This window comes from Boleophthalmus pectinirostris, unplaced genomic scaffold, assembly GCF_026225935.1.
Source record: "Boleophthalmus pectinirostris isolate CB_2022bp ecotype Guang Dong unplaced genomic scaffold, ASM2622593v1 HiC_scaffold_18, whole genome shotgun sequence".
NCBI lineage: Eukaryota > Metazoa > Chordata > Actinopteri > Gobiiformes > Gobiidae > Boleophthalmus > Boleophthalmus pectinirostris.
The window spans coordinates 19,471,689-19,494,752 of NW_026571133.1; the positions used below are offsets into that span (position 1 = coordinate 19,471,689).

Below are 23,064 nucleotides of genomic sequence, written 5' to 3' on the forward strand. Positions count from 1 at the left end.
TCTGAGACAGCACAGCTCATTCACTCACTCACATAACTCTCTTTGGAGGTGTGCTTTTAAGGTGTTAACATAAAGCTATGTCACCCTACAACGCAGTATGCATCTTAAGCAGATTTGAACCACCTTTTTTTCTCTGCAACCACTTTTGTCTGTTCAATTAATGAAGAAAAATTCCCACCTCTTGGCAGTAGCTTGTTAGGCAAACAGGAGGAAGAAGGTTTTTGTAATGCCGCTTTCCTACTGAGCCTCCATTACTCTGGTACAAGTACAGTGTTAAAGTCAACTAGTATTAAACATAGACTAATTAACTACTATTTAGCTGAATGAATAATGGCATTGCAACTAACCACTGAAATTTTGCATTGATTCAAATGAACCAAGTCATTTTGTGAGTTGGTTTGTACAGTAATACAAAAGGTAAGTTTTAAAAACAACTGCATTTGAATCATTGTGTTCCATTTCACAGCCAACAATATCAAGTCACACAAAGGGTGAGCATGATTAATTGAATTGAATGCAAAAACAGCATTCAACAACTTCACCACAATCCTGCCCCGAATAATCACAGCTGAATAATCCCTTGAATGAGAATATGCAGTGCCTTGAGCATCAGTTCACCATGCTGCACCAACAAATGGAATAGTGTTTTCATTAGTGAGACGCTTTATTGGCCGTTTTTGAGGAGATATTTGTTTAATTACGAAAAGGGAGGAATGGCAGTGTTGTAGAACAGCTCAAGAGCAAACACACTGAGGCAGTGAAAGACTAATGCGTTTGGATTTGGGCTTTGTGATCCATGGGGCATTACAATGTTTAATTGTTGTCAGTGTGAGGAAACATGGAATACACATACACAATACATGTCACACAATACATTTTTTCATATGCTCGGGAACATACTTGGTATTTACCAAGCGTGACCAAGTAAGGTCAGGAAGGGCATCCTATGTAAAACCTGCCAAATATCATTGGCAATATACAAAATCAAGCAAATATCATGGAAATATGCTCTAATGGAACACTCTGTGTACTCATTGCATGAGGACACACAAGATGGTAAAAATGGTAATGAAATGTATATCGTGGGATCAAAAATCTTCCAACATCTGAGAGCTAGTCTGGCACATAATTTTAGAGCAGTGCAGCTGTAAACAGAAAGCATACACTGCTGGGTGCCAATCTGGACAAAGTTACAAAGAAGAAACATGAAACTACATCATGGCACACACACACACAAATTACTGAAAAACAGTCTAACTTTTTTGTTAACAATCACTACTATATAGAGAACCCTTATAGAAGATATAGGCCTGGTAACAGATACCCCTAGTGCTGAACTGTATCCTACACATATCACTATCCTGGGACAAAGATAAATTATCTAAAACATATTTTGTTTTGAGAAGAAATGCATTGGCTATAATAAAATTTCTGTTATTTGGACACACTTTCTCACCTTTCATCTGAGGAGATGACACCGCAACATATAATTGGAGTAAAATCTGTTTTAAAAACCTCCCTCACCTCTTTTCGCTGTGGTCCTTTCCCCTGCTCCTGCTTTGTTATTAGGTTATACTTTAAAGCAAAGAACTGTGATCAAATCTCAGACTGGGTCATTTTGCAGGAAGCTTGACTTCTGGAGCACAATCAAATGCAGAGATGGGCCTCATCATCTTCCAAGAATACTACAGCAAAAGAAGCATTTGGGAAAATGTTTTGAAGGGCTGAACTACAAGGTTGGTGGCAGTTTAACAGATAATATTTGGTTCTCTGTCAAGGATTTTATATGACCCATATCAGTATAACTTAAGAAAGTATTTGGTTTTCAGAGTCTAAAATAGAGCTATGTCTAAAGTAGTGCTAAAAGACCTGTAAACGACCCCATGGTCCCAGAGACGAGGTACAGTTTGAAAAGGACATGAGTAAGCTTGATGGAGTACAGAGACGGGCAGCAAGCTTTGTAACTCTAACTATAATCCACAAGTGTAACAGCTATGCCCCAAAATGTTAGATGAAAAACATTTGAGGAGCTTCAAAAAACACTGAATCTTTTTTATGTTAAAAATTACTAACCAGCTTGTTGTAGTATCACCTATATACTCACCAGTGAACTAGACCTGTTAATTTATCTGTTGTAAGTATTGCATGATAAAACCCAGTATGAAGTATTTTTTTCCAAAACACCATCCCTGAAATGAACAAATAACAGTGCAGAATCTGTCTGCATAAAAGAAGTGAATTCCTGAAAATGTGAAGTGCATGTAGTCTATTCTTGTTGAATTATTACATCTGAATTACATTTGGAGCCTGGAGGAAAGTTCTCATCTCATAAAAAAACAAGAGACAAAGTCAGTGTACCACAGAATTAGAACTAGTGTTTCTCCATTTTGTTTTCATTTTCTTACTCAGGGGCTTACCATCTTTTAACTGTGACAATATCATTTCACATTATGCTTGCACTGTGATCTCCTGAGCTGGGTGTGTGAGTGTCCCATGAAACAGTTTGCAGTTTTTTTGCAGTTTGCTAGTGTAATCAGTCCCCCAGAGCAGAGAGGGGTTAAAAGTTGCCCTTGTTGCCTGTGGTCATTACCCACAGCAGCAGCAGCAGCATCTCCTCTGACATAGCACTGGGATGTTTAGGACCCAGGGATCATTTAAAAACAGTCTATAATTGGGCCGATCTGTCTGACAGCTCTGAATGCATGTCTCCTGTCCCCCGATATCGATGAATCTCTGTCCTGCTCAATACTTTGTTTATTCCACAAATCTAACCTTACTAGTTAAAAGTTTTTGATTCTTTCAACAATAGGGCATGAAGTTTGAATATGGAAATATGCATCCCAGTCTGAAAAAGTTCTTAAGTAAAAAGTTGAGCGTGGAGTTTTGTTTTTAAACTCCATACATCTTCACAAGGATCATTTTGGATAATTTCTGCACTGGACTTGACAGTCTATACTGAACTAAATGCAAAAAGTAGCTGAAACTACTGCTTCATAACATCACAAGGTAGAACAGAGCATTTTGAGCTTTGGAGGCTAATATTAAAGGATTACCCAAACATGCATGAATAAAACAAAACACAACTCCAGATATGTTTTTGAAGTGACAACATTCTAAAATGGCTTAAAGCATACAATGGTCAATTTTGCAAAATATAGGAACAGTTGGAATAAGGTGCGATATTATTAAATACCAGTGATATATGAAACATATATAACAAATACTGAGTGAAATTTGTCTAGTCAAGTGATTTTTTCTTTCAGGGTAGATCACTTTTTATAGCTTGTACTTCAAACACTGACTTTTTCACAGACAAATAAATAATGAGCACAAATTTGGCCAATTAGAAATCCCAAAGAGCATGTTGACTGGACAGTCAAACTTAAATAAAACACAATATATGATGTAAATAAATGTGCTTGGGAACTTTCTGTTTCCAGCACTCTTAAACAAAAGAATAGGTTTAATTCACTAGCATGCATACACTACTGATTCCAGTGTTAACCTGCTCAGACCTTGTGACCTGTAGTTCCATACATTGATTGCCAGAGCAGAGCAGGTACCCCCGAATGTGGCAGGGGGCTGCTGTGCTGTGTGATTATCTGCACTGCATTTTACATCATTTCAAGACTGTGAACTGCATTACTAATCACGGGGCTGGGAGTTTGACAGTTGTAGAGTCCAAAGTTGTAGAGAAAAGAAAAACAGAACAATAAAAAAAAATATGTTTTTTTATAATAGAATTTTATCTTATGACTGACAATCCCAGTTAACTAGAATGGTGTCTTTTTTGGAGCTATTAATTACGCACGTGTATGTGTTTATTTACCTGCATGCTTACGTAAGATCACTAAAAGAAATACATTTTTTGTTTTCTTCCATACTTTTTTGCCACATGAATTAAGTTTTTTAATTATAGATCCACAGCACATGATCAGATGGCTCAACAAACTATCCTTTTATGTTTATACCCAACTGAATACATTATCTTCAATGATTTTCCATTTTGCTGCCAACCATAATAACAATTTTGATATTTCTATCTAAATTGGATTTCATTACAAAAACATATTGGGATTTAGTTTGAGACTGTTCCTGTATAACGCTGCCGGGCTTCTGCTTGAAATGATATCTTTAGTCCATAATGACTTCATGTGGGAACTCAGAATGCCAGAACTGACACCTGTTTATTGAATCTCCATCTGGCTGTAAAGAAAAGTTTTCAAACAAACTCATATAGCCAGGCTCAACTTTACTGGCACATACATGCCAAACTGCAGCAGCGCAGAGGCACTGTCTTTAGACAAATTACCCACAATTCCCCTGTGCTCACTGGCGTGCACCACCATGCCGACAGCTTTGCTGCTCACTCAGCTGTCATAACACCAATAATGAATCCGCCTTAATTTCCAATTAAAACATTCCTAATAGCACTTTGGTTAAATCTCAGTTTCTCTGTGAATGGCTGTTCAAACATCTTGTGGGATTTTCAATCAGGCTCATGGCTTCCAACCCCATAACCTTAATGTATTATCATTTGTTTCTAAATTCCTTGCAAGTAAATGTTCTTTATCCACGTAAAAGGGACAAAAAGGGAAAAATGGGACTTAGAAATGAGGGCATTTCATCCAAAAATCTTCAGTATTTTAACCCAAATTTATTTACACATTTGAAGGGGATAACTAATCCACCTGTAGCACTGTTGCCTGATAACAGACAACACAAAATGCTCAATTAAGAACTCAGCTCTTATGAAAATGACCTGTTGGACCTGTTGGACTTGTTGGACCTGTTGGACCAATTTGACCAGTTTGAAGCTGGAGACCCATCACTTCCCAGAACAAAAAGCTGGCTCTTACTGGCACCACATAACATTGAGTTGTACAATTCTAAATGTTTGGAATAAAATTACAGATGCGAAATAGTATAAAATATAATTTGAATATGCTCCAGTTGGGCTTATACTAAATTGACAAACAATAAAATATTTGAGACCTGCGGTGGAGCAGTCATAATTAAGTTTGAGTTTTTGTTTGGTGTTTACTACACAGCAGCTCAAGTTGGATCTATGCTGAGCTAGGGGCATGCATGTCATGTTTTATGGAGCTTTGATGATCAGGGCTATAAGAGCATATGGCTGTTGACTTGTTCAATAAATAACTTGAAGGGGAATGCAGATGTGCTCATGTGTAAAGTAGATTACCTTCACATTTTGACACTACACAAACTGTTCTGTGCTGATACTTTTGAAAATAAATCACCAGGTGCACTGAGACACTTTGGAGAAAAATATCAAAATATTGTGTAATCATTGCCCTAATTAGCACACTGTTTGGGACTTGTTGGGTTGTCATTCTGATCACAAAAACATATTTTAATGTGTGTTTCCTGATCTGGGAGTAATGTTAAACAAACATATTGTTGTAAGTGCTATAACTGACCTGACATCTCCAAATCCAGACCCCTTTGTCATCAATGAAATTACTGAACTGACACTTGAGCATCAAAAAGCATGATCAAGCAGTTTGAATCTCTTTTCTTAAGAATGTATTTTAACTGAATCTTAGCTTTTCTTGAATATTTGCTGTAGCAAATATTGTGTCCAAGACAAATTTCCCTCAGGAGACAATAAAGTTTATTCTATTCTATCCAAAGATCACCAGTCCTCATGAACAAGGAGAGTGCAGAACACCTTCATTTTGAACTCAAACCTTTAACCAAAGATCATGCAAAATCACTTGAACCCTAACCCTAACTTGTATTACAATACAGAAGTAATAAAGGACATTTAACAGACTTTAGTTGTGAGAGTAAAAACTGACACTTAAATTGTGGATTTAGAAGAATACATGATAAAATCCCATCCACTGAATGAGTTTTCATTTGATCAGTCTCCTTTGATTTAATGGTTGATTTCATGGTTGGCTTAGTTTCAGGTCACATGACCAACAAACTACTACATGGTAAATAAGCTATAGATCTCTTCCAAAATAAGCCCTAGGTTTCTCTGATGTATTCAAACAACAGTCAATAATAAATTGTGGAGGATGAAGGGAGCAAGGGACACCCGAAAGGCAATCACATATTAATTATGCTAATGATTTGGATTTGCTACTTCATTAGGCATCGTTTTGAGCTGGTTGCTCACATGAGCAGCTCCGCACAGTCTCTGTGGTGACTGTGAGAGAAGATACAGGAGGGGATTCACAGTATTCCTCGTGTGTGCTCATCCTACTACACGCTGCATGTGGCCACACAGGCTAATCACGGCATCTGCTAATTACTACACAAACACTCACAATGCTTCTGTTCACTGACTTTGTCATCTTTTATCTTCTTTTTTCTTATTGTAATCTAAAATAATCCTTTTTAGATGAGAAGATACCAATGATGCATTTGAGAGTTCTGAGAGAAAACAATGCATAAAAAAGAAGCTGAATAGTTAATGTTAATTGTGTTTGACATATCAATGGGATCAGGGTCATGCAGTGTATAACTGAAAGAAATTTCTGCACGATCGGACATGTGTGTAATAATTTTTATATTATATTTTAATATTTTTTGGGGGAGTCTTTGCACCCCTGCTGGCCAACTATTAAAAATGACCCATGTTCGTAATACTTTTATTTTTCTTTTTTTTCTCATAATCATGCATAGAACTTAATCCCTGAATTTGGTACAAATCTGATAATGTTGACATTTCATGTCCATTGTAGGGGGCGCTGTAGTGTACACTTTTCATATACTTTATAGTGTATTATAATCAGGCTTAGATCACAAATTACTGTTTTAAATTTCAGCACGACTGGACTAAGTATGTGCATGTAATTATTTTTTTACTATGTTTTGGGGGAGTCTTTGCACCCCACCATGAAAAATGCCCCATGTTCATAATAGATATTTTTGCTTCTAATCATGCATAGAATTTTATCCCTGAAATCCAATAATGTTGACGTTTCGTATCTATGGTAGGGGGCGCTATAGTGTACACTTTTATTAGATTTCATATTTCATTACATTCACATTCAGATCATGCAATTGTGAATTTAATTACTCACTTTGGGTATTGTCATGATGCCCATTTTATCAAATTTTTCACCGGACTGGTTGACCTGATTCCCGGTTTGGGGACTTTTTGTCGATGTTTAGGCCCTCAAAATCGCAATCGTGTGCAAGGAAAAATAATAAAAGAGTGGAAGAAACCCAAAAAGAAGATTTGAAAGATGGGGCATTACCCAGGAAGCTGTGCATTCAGATAATAAATGAAAATGTATGGCCGATCTTACATTTATCATTAGTCTAATATACAGTCTCAGCACACCAGGTTTCAGGGTTATTTCATTAAAGACCAAAGGAAAAAGGTTCATTTTCAGGAATACACCCGTTAGAATTCAGTTTAGTCCTCTGCCTTTGCTTTGATAGTCATTCTGATGAGATGGACCGGCTGTAACATAGACACAAGATGTGTGGGCCCGTCACAATGTGGCCAAGTCATTCGAGCTGCCTGTTTCCCCACGCTGTAGTAATTGATTCTCCTTTGTTCTCCCTCAAAAACATGGCGAGGGTCTTGGACAAATGTGACTGTGATTACCTACAACATGGGCTCCTGCAGCGTGCTTGGCATTATAGTTAACATACTGCTGCTATTTCACTGAATCTATAGATTTCACCTGTACTTCTTCGTGGCTCACAGACTCAGTTACAAGTGCTATTCACAAACTGGATTTCTGTCAAGGTATCACTTGTCACAGAAAAATATCTGGTGATTCTGTAATAGATTCAGTGTTCTGTATGATCATGGAACATATGCCCTCCCAAATATGTGCATGTGTATGTACTGTCAGAGGTGGACTGAAGCATGTAACTTATGTTATGCGGGTGAAACTGTTGTCACCCACAAATAAAGTAAGTGAGTAAAAAAAAAAAATCTATACTAATCAGTACTAAAACTCGTATCAGACTAGATAGTCATTGGAACAACTTCGGTACAGAGAAAATCCATAGAGCAATATAAGAGATGTCCTAAATAGTTTTAATATGGTCTTGATCAATATTAGAACACACTTACAGCACACTACAATTATTTTGTATTAACAATTCTGTATCAAGGTGTTTTATATTATTGTGAGTTTTTCCTTATTATTGTTAAAGTTAGATTTTCCATTTTAGTATTGTGACAACCAGGACATAAAGTACAACACACTGTATGAAATCCATATGTTTAGACATGAACACATCTGCAGACCGAAAATGACTCTCCTCCCATTACAACAAACATGATTTCAAGCTAACAAATCAAGTAGGATCTGAGTACGTCTGAACGGTAATAGAGCCGCACGCTCAAGGCAAAGATTGGTATGACAACGAAGATTAGAGTCTGCCATTTTGGTCATGGACACAGTGGCTTAAGTTGAAAATTACTGATTAGGCTGCTACCCGGGGCAACAGGAAAACTAAAGGTATAATTTGTCACATGTATAATGGATCCGGTGAGTAAAAATAAGATGCCATTATTCAAAGCCCAAAGCAACAGTAATCAACAACAAAAGATTATCTCAAATCAGTTTGAGGCAAATAAGAAAATATGACTTTGTGTTTGACCTGCAGTGACATCCTAATAGAAAAATTGTGGAAGTAGAAAGCAAACTTTATCAAAAAAAATTATTTTACTAAACAAACTTTAATCTAAACTGTTTAAATGGGCATGAGGCTGTACTGTACTATAGTAAGCAGATTCATTATACAATCAGGTACATTATTAATTATTATTTATTTAACATCTTATGTTTTTTTTAGACTTTATTGGGGTGAACAGTTTTGAATTTATAACATGTAATTGAGATTTTTCTGAGACACACTGCAATTGCAACTAGAAATGAGATTCTGGTTTTAATTCTAGGATTCTGCTCAGATTACACAGTCTAAACACATCCAGGAGTATTACAGCTTCAAAAACTGAAAGAAAAAAAAAAAAAAAAAAAAAAAAAAAAGCTAATACAAGAACACCATGTTTGAAGATGTCACTAGAGGTTTTTAGTGATTATGATTCTATTGCAATTATGCAGCCCAAACCATTCTCACTTCTGCATCTTTCTTAAAAAGAATTTTAGAAAACATAACTTATTTGTCATTTTTTATTTGTTTTTACAGACTTTTTGTCACAACAAAGTCAGCAAGAGCATGTTTTTGTCCGCTACACCGTTGTAGGTGATCTCAAAGCAACCAAAAGAGGACTGTGACCATTTCATAGCATAAAAGCAGAGGCAGTTTGACATGCAGCAAAATAGACAGATTTTCAAACCATTCCAACTAAATCCACAATCCAGTTTAAACAAAGCACCTCTATTACTCCTATTGGCCACCAAATACAGAATACAAGAACTGCTACTAAAAGTCATTGGTCTCAGATATCATTTGTTTTACTTTATCGTTTCTATGTTGCAAAAACAGGTGGATTTATATCTATTATATTTATTTAGTTAATGTGATGATTGGAAATTGCCATTTATTAACCATTTATTAAGCAGTTGAGAAAAAGCCTTTTGTTGTGTGATTTGGTTAGGGGTGAATTTGTTATAAAAAAATACACAAATACATTTTCTTCCCACTCTTATTCCTCAGTTTAATTAAGTACAATGCACTAAATGCCCATACAATTAAGTCTCATCTAAGAGTATAAAAAGGCCAATTATTCAAATTCAGCTGTAATTTGGAACAATGTTTAAGTGCTTATTGTTTTTGCATTTTTGTCTGGATAAGTTTCTACGTTTTTGGTCCCCCAGAGAGACAGAGCTGACAGACCCTCTGGCTACAATCAGAGGTTAAAAAGAAGACAAAGCGAAACCCAAAAACTGTGAGTAAAAAAAGAAAGAAAATAATTGGGAAAATGCCCAGACAAAGAAAACTGACCATCTCTATCAAAGGTACAAAGCAGTGTATTTTAGGCAGAGGTTGTTCCAAGATTTAGAGTTGTGTTTGTCCTCTGTCATGTGAGCACTGCGTCCATCGTCAGTTCTCTTGTCTGCCCCCTGTGCCCCTGCCAGTCCAGCCTCGTCCAGCCGTGTCTCATGCCTCACTTCAGCAGGGCCTTCAAACCGTCAGTCTCAGCAGCTTCAAAAGCATTCAGACCATCAGGACCTTTAACAGCTTTGTTCGCTCCCTGAAAAATAACAGAAACAACAAAACAATATGAATTGCTGAAAAATTGCATGGAAACATCTTTTCTTTCAGGTTATGTATATTGATTTGCATATTGCTTTGTGTGCTATGCCCTTCAAAACACAACCATCTGCCTTTGACCCTGTGATTTAATATTTTAGAATATAGTTTTAAGTTTAGTTGACCCTTTATTATATATGATTATCTCAGATTACCATTGCTTGTCTCAATCAGTTGTTTGTATGTTTGTTTGTAAGGGTGATGTAGAAAGGGTCCAGTGAGTTATGCTATTAGGTCTTTTACTGAAATCTTTACAAGCTCAAGTATAAGTCAAAACCATGATAATCATATAAAAGAGTAATGAAAGACTGACACTGATGTTTATGAAACAATGTATTTATGAAATTATATTAGTTTTAGCCACCCCAATGAGGGATGATTTGTCATGTGCAGTGGACATGAAGTAGAATTAGATGGTCAGGGGAATGTAGTGCGGCCTTGTAGTGCCTGACCTGAGCCTCTCAACACAGGGCTTACAGAGGACATGTGTGTGTGGCGCAGAGAAGAAACTGGGCATCCAAAAGTGTGTGACCCAGTTTAAGCCCTGAAGACTTGAGAGTGCTTAAACACTGTTTGTGCAGATTTACCAGGGCAAAGAGGGAAGCTGTCACTGTAAACACCTAACTGGAAAGAGACAAGTGCTTGTGTTGTATCACACTAAAGTCTACATGTTAGAGCCGTGAAGGGCTGAACTGCAGCAGCCTAGGCATAGGCAGAGATCAAGTCATTACAAGAACAGAACAGGGAGTCTCAGTTCAAGTTAATACTTTTGATTTTTTTTTTTTTGAGTGAGCAGGTACATATGTGTATATATCATTTTTAAATTGCAAACTAGGAAAGTCTGTATTAAAATTGTTACCCATGACCCGTGAAGTTGTTCCCAGCTCTTACAAACTCTTTTGGTAAAACCTACTATAACAGTACTACAATAGTTCTCAGTCAGACAGCAGAGCAAAGCAGGGTGGATAGCCAATCAACTCTCAGCCCACACCGTGAACAGAGACCCTTTCTTCCAGGTTGACAATCAAAATATTTTTTAGACTCAGAGAGCACGCATTTTAAACATGCCAGAAAGAATTGACTGAAAGACTGAAATGTGAACTGACAATGACAAACAATTACAAGAATCACATTTCTGTTTAGCACAACTAAACAGTTTTATCCAGAATAACACAGGATTGTTGCTGTTTGTGGAGGAAATGTTAGTACTTAAAAATCTGCAGCCTTTGCGCTTGACTAATTGCCTCCATACAAATTGCAATTTGAGTTGGGTTGCGATTAATCTTGCAGCTCTACTCAACATATGCATCAACACAGTAGGTGGGAGCACCAGCAAGTAAACCAGAAGTACAACAATGTTGAAGATCATAATATTGCATTGTAATATTCAATCAAATGTTTGCTACTGAGCATACAGTACCTGCTTATGCTGGAATGAATAAACCCTCCTGATATTTAAACTCGTACTGCATCTTACATTTTAAACAAGCCAATTAAGTGTTTGAATAATGATGTAACCATTTAACGTTATCCAAAAATTTCAGATGTTACGCTAAGAGCACTAATCACAAATCTCTGCAGACATAATCTGGTTTGGAGTCAGAAAATATGAATGAACTGTTTGGATGTTGAGAAAATAAATAATTTTCTTCCACTTTATCTGCTAATACACAGAGGGTTTAGCAGTATAATTCATCTTTTAGACACAGGCCCAGACAGGCTCCTCCGGGGAAAAATAAAAAAGAAAAGTTCTACTCTGATATGTTTTCAAAGATATGAACTGTTGTTGTTATATTCACCAAAAATATTTGCAAAGTAACATAAAAATGCAAAGGGCTAATGTAACTTTCCCAGTAGCCATTTGATGCTTGTGGTTAGTTGTATTTGTGCTGCTGATCCAAGCATTCACCGTGTCAGAAAACGACAGGAAACAGGAGTCTCTTCAGCTCAAGGGAAGTCATTAACTGATGGTTCAAGAACATTCTTCCTAACTGACTCCACAGACCTTATTTAGAACAACATTACACCTCTACACCATTCAATACTGCCCTTGTGTAACAAATACATACCTGACCACACCAACATCTAAGACAACAGGCACTTTGAGAGGAAAAATATATATTAAAAACAGACTATTCTAAAAGAAAGCCCTTAAGAGCAGGCCCAATAATAGCACACAGATCTGTGGCTATGGCTCTCCTGCCGTGCTCAATCACCAACAGCAGACAGCGCTGACAGCTCTTACAATATCCATCTTTCTGCAACTGGAGTAATGCCCTTCTCACTGTCCAAACATGTGACCCCAGACAGACCAGTCCCCAAGTGTGGCAAAATGTAAGAGACATATTACATCATAAACCAAAGCCAAGCTTCACAGCCACACTCATTTGATGGTGAAGATACTACAGTCTTTTAAGTGAGTGAAGTAAATATTATGGGGAAAAAATCATGTATAATTTATTATAAATAACATCTAATCATTATCAGTAGTAGGTGTTAAATGAGAGAAATAAAGGTTCCAGTACTAGTCTGACTCTGTAGTATGATTAGATATTAGGACATTAGAGGAAGTGTCCTAAGTCTGAGGTTAAAAACAGGATGTGACAACAGCACTTCTGCACCAAAATTACCTGTTCAGTCTCTTCTGGCTGTAGTCAGCACTCTGTGCCACATTACCACAGGGCAGTGCAATACGGTTAAAATGCCCCCTCATAATGTGCTGCCAACAGCAACGCTGCATGCAGAGAAGGGGCAGGGGTCAGCTCCCATGATGCATTGGGCCATTTTTGTCCACAGAAAATGAATGTCTGGCAGTCTAGCCATCACAATGGGTTACTCTCAGTGAGCTCCTATTATCTACTAAAGTGCAGTGGTGCGATGCTGCAGGTGTGCAGTCAGACGGAGTGGAGATCACTCGGCATGCTCAATAATTTGATTGCTGGACACTTTTATTTCATGTTGGAACACAAGGCAGAATTTAGGACCTGTGAGGAGCAAGTGCATCCCATTGAAATCCCTGTAGTGAATGGTGACCTTTCAGCTGAGTAATCTGGACAGTGCTCAGTGAGAGCCATGGGTTTGCTCATATTGTTGGCATCTGACCGTTAAATGCATCAAGATGAGTCACACAACTGAAACTCAACTCTGTCTTGTGTCATACGAGAGCACGACATAGATTTAAAGGGCCTTACATTTCCAGAGCAGGGGTGGAGGAGCGGGAGCCATTAGCTTAAAAGGCTTGTGTCGTTTGGTTTGTTTACTGCTACTTGAACAAAATTAACAGCAGATGATCAAATATTCAAAGATAAATGCATCACTTCAGATACATTAATTATACAGTTTCACCAAAATTAGACTAAAAATAGTTCCGTAGTATGCAGTACAAGAACATTTCTGTTTCACTTGTTCTGGCTGCTTGGTTCAAACCTGAAGCCAAATGCAGTTGCCAGCTGAACGGGGGCAGCTGTTGCGCAGCTGCTAGCCAGTTGCTTAAAACTGTTAAATGCAGAAGCTGGTCCATGAAGCTGTATTAGGTCGATTGAAGGAGTATGTGTGGAGCCAGAGAGGGAGAGATGGGAGTACATGTCTGTGTACAAGTTTCTTAGACTATGTCTATCTATAAACAGCAACTGTGCATCACACTGAAGGCAAGCCAATTCCATGACACAACACAGCAGGGTAAAGAAGTTGCAAACCCTCAATAGCCATATGGATAGTTTGACAAATTAAATGAACATGAAGGGTGTCACTAAATAAATTGTATACATTAGTTATAATAAACAAAATAAATAAAATCTCAAGTAAAAAGAGATTTATGGGGAGACTATGTGAAACATGTGGCTTAGACTGGTATCAGTTTCAGTGCACCCTTTAGACAGCTATGAAGTTAACATACACCCATAATGCATTGACACACATGACAGTTGGCTCAGAATTACAGTCTTGACAGGATATTCTACTGTAGTGAAATATTAAACTTAAAGTAAAGAAAGCACAAATAGCTATTGGTAAGGTTGTGTATATTACAATTATTCCAAAATTCTTGTTAATAAGCGGAACAAAACAACAGAGATGAATGAGGGCGTTACAATGAGATGCTGTGGGACCATTCTAGTGACGCCTCTGAAGGACAGTGTTAAAGGTCCTTTTGTACAAGAAGTGACCTCAACAGAATAGAGTGGCCTCTGACACACCAATATCAGCTTTAAACAGCAAAGACGTAAAAGTCTGCTAAAACCAGGGTACCCACCTTTGCTAGCAGGATCTTGACACAGGAGGTATGGCCTTCATAACAAGCAGCGAGCAGAGGAGTGATGCCATGCTTGTCTGGAGCCTGTTGCATAAGAAAACATATCAGTTGAAAGAGGGACAGATGCTTGCAAATGACATACAAATGACATGAGGAAACATTGAAGTAACATGCCTAATAGTGCTAAATGGTTCCTATCTGCACATTAAAATTATAAATAAATTAAAAGAATAAATAAATCACTGGGATAGACCTTTTTTAACCTAGCAAAAGTGATTGGGCTTACGTTAACGTCCGCTCCTTTAGAAATAAGGTACTCCACAACTTCAGCATGACCAAAGTCTGCAGCTACATGTAGAGGCATCCTTCCACCCTCTAGAATTCTGTTCACATCTTCAGCCTGAAAAATGACAAAAAAAAAGATAATCAAAATGGTAATGTAACCACGCCTCCAATATCTAAAATGTCAAAAAGGAGTAAGAGTAGACACTGCTGTTCAAATGTTAAATCAAATATTAATGGAGATTCATTCATCTCTTATGGTCAATGATGTTTTGTCCTCTTTTTTATGGGAGGTCTACACTCAATCCCCAGTAAAAGCATGTGGTCTGAAGCAGAGTTTACATTTTTCCATTTAAAAACACTCAAAAATAGTAACAGTTATTCTTCCAATAATTAAAAGCGTGTCTTGTACAAATACAGTAACAAAGCAGAATTGTATTGCACTGTATGTCATTTAGCCTGGCCAGAAAGTAAAAACATCCATCAAATTGTGGATGTAATGAGATGCACCAGATGCAAATAAAAAAACAAGCTGAACTTTCAAACAAGCGTTAGAAAGGCTATCTTGTTACAGATTGTTCTTATTAAAAACACCTGATCTACTGATGACACACTTGGCATGAATCTTGAGGTTCCCTGAGGCACCACAGTAAAATCTAATAAAACCAAAATACCAATCAGAAAAAGAATATGAACAGGACAAATCATACTGCCTAACTCAATTATAGTACAGGGATATGAATCTTGTGTAAAGGTGTGGCGCATATCTAATCAAACCCATAAAATGCCTCTAGGTCTGTTGCACTAGAATGGTGTTGGGTGATTTCTAAAAGCAGTTGGAAAAGCGACCAATATTCAAATCAGGGCTCATGACCACTGTCCATCAAAGTGCTTGCATGATTCATGTGTGTTGTACAGGCCCCGCCTTCAGTACTACTTAACCTTTATAACAAACCCAACTGAAGGTCAAGTGAAATGCACCAGAGATAATTATTCATTCCATCGCCAGGTCTACTGAATGCATTAGCAATGATAGATATGGAACTGCTATTCTGCTAATGACATATTTAACATTACCTTCACCTGCTGTAGCTTTGGCATCACATTGGTATCACAATAGTCAATAGTGAACCAATGCTGTGTGGTTCCCCCATTTTAGATTCAAACAACCTCTGTTATGGGTCATTTTTTAAAACGGAAGTACTGTTTTGAGAATCTAAAAATATCACATTGACACCATAAACACAGAAAAGACAACTACGTAAAACAAAACCACAGATCCCCGCCCACTGAGCTGTAGCTGTCTGCATCACAGCTAATGAGAGTTTGGGAGATTATTAAACTCATAGAAGATAGAAAAGCCACGTACTGAATATTCAACTATTATCTTGTGTGCTAACCTAGGTGTATTGTGAGTGTGCAGCTAAAGCTAATTCTAGAAATAGCCCATAACTTCTGCAACCAACAGGTTGTTCTTCTCGAATTTCGATAAGTGTAATTAGAGTAAGTAGATGACGCGTTTCAGATGAAAATAAGTCTCATGTTTAATAAATAGTTTAGATAACGGTGTAACACACATTGACTGCAAGCAGCGTTGTATTGTAACCATTATAAAAAAAACAGCTTATGTTTTTAATGTTGCAATTTGCGATTATTTCGAACTTTTAACACTTTGGAGCCATGGATTTGCTGATAAAGACAACATAATAAACTGTCCAGAGTAGTCTAAAGAGCACTCTTAAACTTGCGCTAACCATCAGGCTAGTTGAAAGCTAGCTAACTACTTTAAAGAGCGAGCACAAAATGATGAAGGGTCACACTTACCGTCACCAATATCGCTTTGACATCTTCCAGTTGGCCGTTCTTCAATGCCCACATCGGTTCATTGTCTGCCATCTTACAGTATTTAGTACAGATGCTATCGCTGCCCCTCTGCGATACAGGACACTTGGCAAGTTGGGTGCTAATGTGTTCAAAGTTAGCCGCGTATTGGCTAAGAGCAGAGCGACAAAATGCCCACTGCCGCCCCTACAAGTTCTACTCTGTTAAGATATATGTGAGACCTGTGTTACAATCTATTATTATGGTGTTTGGTTCGACTTGCTGAAAGAAAGGCAGAGAAAATTCTGTTTGTAAAAGACAAAGTAGAACGTAGGGATCCGCCTTTCAGCAAGCCCAAAGCATTTCCGATGCTTTTTACCCGGAAGTAAATCATTAAAGGGACCGCAACATCTTAATGTTTGAAGATAAGTATATATTTTATTGTATATTTTTATGCCTTAATCTATTATTACCCTCTTCAAAGTGGCACCGTGTACCCTGTAAGCATGATATATTAATGAACAAGCTGTGCAGATTAGAACCTGATCAAGACCACAAAACATGATTTGGGGATGATATGGGGCAATCCGAGTTCTCGGGTTTCATCCTCCTCACTGCTTTTGTTGATTGTTTTTAAGATTACAGTGATATTTTTTTATTACACTATCATCAAGACACTCTTCTGCTAAACATTAAATGTAACTGATATAAGCCTAGATTATTAAAAAAAAACAAAAAAAAAAAAAAAAACAAAAACGGGCAGGTGACTGGAATGATTAAAAAAAAAAAAAAAAACTAAAAAAAAAAAAAACTGCATAGGCTACATCATAGACTGTATATTGGCTACATAGAGTACCTTTAACAATGAGCCAACAGAGGCTTTGTGGTAAGGCAAAGACTCTGGATGAAACTGTACATATTGTCACCCACCTTGTGGGTATCGGTGTGGCAGCCTTGCCTCAATCAGTCTACCCAGGGCTACAGAAGTAGTTTACCACTGCTGAGAATGAAGTGAATGAATAATCCAACAAAAAGCATGAAATTGCATATTTCACATTTGTCTTAATTTAGGAATGAATCATGTATTTGTTTACCCACTTTTAAATGGTCGATATGTTTTCTTTTTTTTTTTTACTCTTGGTATTTCATTAATATGCTTTTAAATTGCTTAAGAACAAACATAATTTCTGTAAATCTACAGAAAAAAAATGTTCTGAAGATATTCATTTCAACTGGTGATATGCAAGAGTTTCCTTATGACAAAATGCTCAAGCTCTTCTCCAGCCTGACAGTATAAGACCTTATTTTCAGTCTATTACTGGTGCTTGAGCTGCAGAACTCCAGCAAGTGTGTCCATTACTGTACAAAGTCCGGAAGTAAGTTTTTACTAAAGCAAACTTTCTATGCTTAAAATGTGCACTGTGCAGGTGCAAGAACATTTTAATGTCACATGTAGTTTTAATGACTTTCCTATCTATCACTTATATGGAGCGTTTGAGGGCTATCAAACTGTTCATAATTACTGTGTTTAAGCACATCATCTGCTCCTCTGCAAGACTTACAGCTAATATTTAATGACATCTCCCATAAAAAGTAAGCTTTTCAAAGTTTAATTTAACTTGACTTAGACTTCAATGAACTGTTTTATTATTTTATCCGCTTTGCTCCTATTAGGCAAATTAATACCTGTCTTACAGTGTTACTCCTCTAATATAAAAGATCCAAAGATCCCAGTGGACATCTGGGCATCTGTAACAATACATTTAGTCAACAGTCATATTAGTGTCATGATCCTTGGAAAAGTAAATGGGAATAGAGGCTTGAGGATATTGGGGACTGGAATGAGACAGAATGAATGAAGTGCACAGGAAAGAGAGGTTTGGCATTTAGCAATACAGACAGGTTGGTGTGATATATTTGAAATGTGTTTCTCTCAAGTTGTAACAATAAACAAAAAGTTAATATTAAAGGTGTATTGTAACTTTTCTGGTGGAACGACATCCATCGCCTGCTTCTCTCCTTGGAGATGCTGCCTGCTTTCACAGTGTGACATTACAATTATTTATCTCTGTGGAGACAGTAGGTGACACCACAGGACCAAGTTACATGTCAGATCTGTGGAGAGGCGAGACCAATCACAATAAGAATGCAAGTTTTTAGGCATATAAAAACACATGTTATTCAATAAATGCAAGATGGATATGTTTAATGGCATTCCAAACAAAGTAATATTATTTCTATGGAGGCAAGCAGAAAAGTTACAAAATGCACCTTTAACTAACACATTCTCAGTGTTTAAATGTTGTGTTCATGAGTTTGTTTGAGACTAATCCAGCCTCACATGAATTTAATCCATCTATCTTGGTTGTACACGGCCTTGTCTTTGTCACGGCTAAATGTAATGTGATTAGTGTGGCCTGCTGTGAGTGACTGTGCCTGTTATATTGTACAGTGTACTCTGCACAACACTATCCTGCCCATGAGAATCAGAATGTCAAGCATGTTTGAAAAGTTACCATATTCTTCCTTTTCATAGAAAGGCATGCTGTTGAAATGATTTTGAAAATGCTCAATCAGATTGTTTGTTGTGTATTCCTAATGCAAAGTTACTTAAATCTTTCCATAATAAAATATATAGGATTGTCCTTAACAGCACTACTTTTTTCCCCATAACATTACATTGAACAATATTAAGACACAGGTAGAGTGTCTGTAAGACTTAGGTAGTTTTCATAATGTGCTACATACTGTATGATTGATTCAGACTTTGAGACTCTCCATCACAGCTGCACTTACACAACTGTTATTGCACTTGGAGGAAATTTGGGTGTCATTATTATGATGCGTGGGTGATTTATGGTTCATCTGGCTTCCAAACTTCGAAATTGGCTTATAGTAAATGCACGCATAAAATAATAACAAAAAAAAAATCTACTCATTCAAGCTAATAAAGTGAAAAATGAATTAATAACAATAATAAAACCTATACGATAGAAAAAAGCACTAGTTGTAAACTGCAGCAGTTGTAAATGTCAGCAATCCCAGGTCAAAGGCTGCATTGCAGAAACAAGGAAGTATTACTCAGTGAAGTAATGGACAGTTGGACACAAGATAATAAAATGTACCAGCTGCAGAGTCAAGTCAATAAAGCAACCCTCTGGGTTATTGCCCTTGCTGTGAAAAAGACACAACTGTAAGTGTATGATGTTAAAGGAGACCTGGAGCTAACTTACAACTTCATCAAAGTTGTGCTGGTGTTTGCTTGGTGAGAATGGTGAGTGTTGGTGACCTCTCTGCTGCCTCCCTCTAGAGGTCAGGTTCGGAGTACTGCGTCCTGTGATAGGAGCATTAAGTAAAGAGGAAGTAGCACAGTGCAGTTTTGACCTGTCTCTGTGTGCAGCACATTCACTATAGTGTGGGTGGGTTTAAGGCTCTGAGTTTCAGCTGGCTGAGAAATTCCACGTAAATTAGTCTGTTATCAACTTTAAATGTGATATGGTCAAATCAAGCAAACATTGTTGATTTTTAGTACATTTTCCTGAGTAAAAACACTGATATTACTAACATAATATTACTGATTATTCCTTTCTACATTATGAACAACTGTGAATTCTTTATCCTTTTGGCATTTACCCTAACAACTGGATACTTTATGAAATTAAAAGATCAGTTATAAATGTAATGTTTATATTGAACTAATAATAATAATAATAATTCATCCAAAATAATATTCAAAATTTTAAATTTTCATTTGATCAAAAGAAGGCATTATAGTGTGGCTAGTCATGTAGACTGCACATATGCCAGGCCCCATGCCAGTGTCAGCATTGTGAAATCTGTACTCCACTCTGGCGGAATGTCTCCCCTGACTCTTCACTCTTCATTCTGTCCTGTGCATTTAGGACTACAGACAGGAAAAAGAAATGAGGCATTATCTTCTAACAAACCCTTAAAATGAAGTTAAAGCCTGCAGGAGAATTTTAACTCATCGCACATTCTCTTCCATCATGCTGCTCCCTTTCCCATCATCCATCACTGCTGGCTGTTGTCCACTCTCAGATGGTGCAGCTGATCACCCCTGACTAGCCATGACTGGGGGGCTATGCTTTATGTAGTAGATGTGAGTCTTGATAGGATGTGACAACTTTATTAGGCACAAATCAGAAGGCCCCTGGTTGAATTCTCTGCTGGATATGTGAGCCTATAGGGCCGGCTTGTGGTCCATGCTGCTTCACATTCTGGTTCATATCTTTTTATTCAAAGCCCTTGGGTCATTTGTGCCTATTATTGCCTCCATCATGGCTGACCATCACCTACGTAGTGCATGCTTCAGGGGGCCTATCAAAACACATCTTACTGGTAGACTGTTGATGGTAAATAGTGAGAAGCTATTCAAGTGAAACCCCCCCCCCCCCCCCCCCATTGCACTGTGCTGTTTATTCATATTTTTAGACATGGGTTGCTGTTTACAATTAATTTGCTATATTTACTTTGGTCTAAAAATGCCAAGTGACAATTTTTGCACACTCTAACAACATATATGACTGCAGCTCACAAATTGCTACCACCTGTTCCTACTCCTATACCTTATAAACGTACGTAAGAAAAAAAGCAAAGTTCTCCATATTTCTACAGGTTCACACCATCAAATATAAAATTACATTTCAACAGACAGAAGCTATAATCTCCATGACTACATGACATAATGCTGAGCTTAACAACAAGGATCCTAAAGAGATTAGCTCAGACACAGTCCTAAAGCTGCATTCAAGAGCAAAATGGAATTAGTCCAATTCTGTGAGCAACAAAAGTTCAGGCAAATTGAACTACAGCATGGACAGAGATGAGGACTGAACGGAGGATTTATGGGATTTGGTGCAAAATCATTTGTGTTACTTCATTTTGTGGATGATTTGGAATGAGAAACATGATATATCTGATTCTACTGACTTAGGCTCAAGTCAAAGCATTTATTCAAATCTCCTGCTTTGAGGTCTCAGTATGTTTGCCTCTTGTTGATCTCAGAGATGTCAGAAACCAACAGAGTATACAAAGAATTTCAATAAAGGCCATGTCACCAATGTATTCTGTGAAAGAGATTTAGTATGAGCCCTCAGGATTTGCAGTGGACAAAGCCTTTTGCTCTGTTGGCTCCTTCATGTCAACTGTGCATCGTAAATAAGCTGTGGACTTAACACTGATGCCAGCATAAAAAAGAAGAGAAGATCATAGAACCATAGATTTGAGTCTGAGGACATGACCTAAGTGATGTTGTCTTTGTAAAATGCTGGGAACTTGCTGTTAATACTGGAGTATGCATACTGATTGAGGTTACCCAGCACCTTTTATGGTACAATGCAGTTTGTCTAAATTTTGAGAAGTTAAAGATCCTATATTATGCAGAATTGACTCTTGTGAGCTTTAAGCCATTTTATAATGTTAATATATCAAGATGGAGTTGTGTTTTGTTTCATTCACACATGTTTGAGTAATCCCTTATTATTAGTCTGTCTACATCTCCACAGCTTAGTGTTTAAATGAAACAAAATCCAACTCCAGGTATGTTTGTGATGTGGAAACATTATAACATACCGAGAAAATAGTGTTATATAGGCCCTTTAATGCTAGATTATATTATTTACGGATGTGAGAATAGTCAGTTTGTCTGTTTATTACTAGGCTTAATAGGCTTTTTTTTTTTTTTTTATTTGACTAAAAACACCATCACATGTTACATTACATATGGTTTGCCTCCTATTTTGAAGAAGTATCAAATAGAACTAAAATGTTCTTCAGCTTCCCTTTGCTTTTCCTTTAGCCACGTTGTGTTCAAGGTGACCCACTCCAAATCTTCACACACATGGTTTCCTTTCTTATTCCATGCAGTGATAACACCACCACAACAAGATTACACAGTAGTTCATTAATGGAGGTTGTGTTTCAGAGTGGGGGCTCTTTGATGACTATCTGATCTGTGTAAATCAACATTACATGGGGCCAGTAGAGAAACAAAGGTGTATTGTTTGAGACTGGAAGAACCCTTATACGTGTACTTATAAATCAATGCAGCTGCAGTACAGAGCAGAGAAAACCCACCATTACCCTCCTCCAAATTAAATTAACACCAGATAGGCTCATTAGCACTCCGCTGGTTTTTCAGGGAGTCTCCCGGCGCATATATGCTATAGGCTAAACAGAATGGGAAATGGGAGTCTGTGTTGTAAACCGTGGGGCGCTTCTTGTAGAATTAAAAGTATGCTCACAGCAGAATATTAATCTCAGGGTTGCTTGTCGTCTAATGGGAGTGTATGAATGAGAATCATAATCACAAAAATAATTAAGCATGTTTAAAGATGTGGGCATTTTGTGATTGCCTAATTATGTCCAGTAATGGACAAATTAGGCTAGGGCTAGTAGTCAATTTAAAAACATTCTACAACAATTACGCAGTAAATGATCAAAATAACATTGCTTCAGAATCAAAATGAAATAAA

The 23,064-nt window shown here is 37.3% G+C and overlaps 1 protein-coding gene across 1 annotated transcript; it reads right to left on the reverse strand.

Moving 5' to 3' along the window:
- Positions 1 to 9,120: 9,120 nt before the first annotated feature.
- mtpn (myotrophin) lies at positions 9,121 to 16,954 on the reverse strand. The gene is made up of 4 exons (XM_020926500.2): positions 16,574 to 16,954; positions 14,754 to 14,867; positions 14,468 to 14,551; positions 9,121 to 10,159 (listed from the first exon to the last, which is right to left on the reverse strand). The coding sequence occupies exons 1-4, from the start codon at positions 16,643 to 16,645 to the stop codon at positions 10,073 to 10,075; spliced, it is 357 nt and encodes a 118-aa protein (XP_020782159.1). The 5' UTR covers positions 16,646 to 16,954; the 3' UTR covers positions 9,121 to 10,072.
- Between the last annotated feature and the right edge of the window lie 6,110 nt (positions 16,955 to 23,064).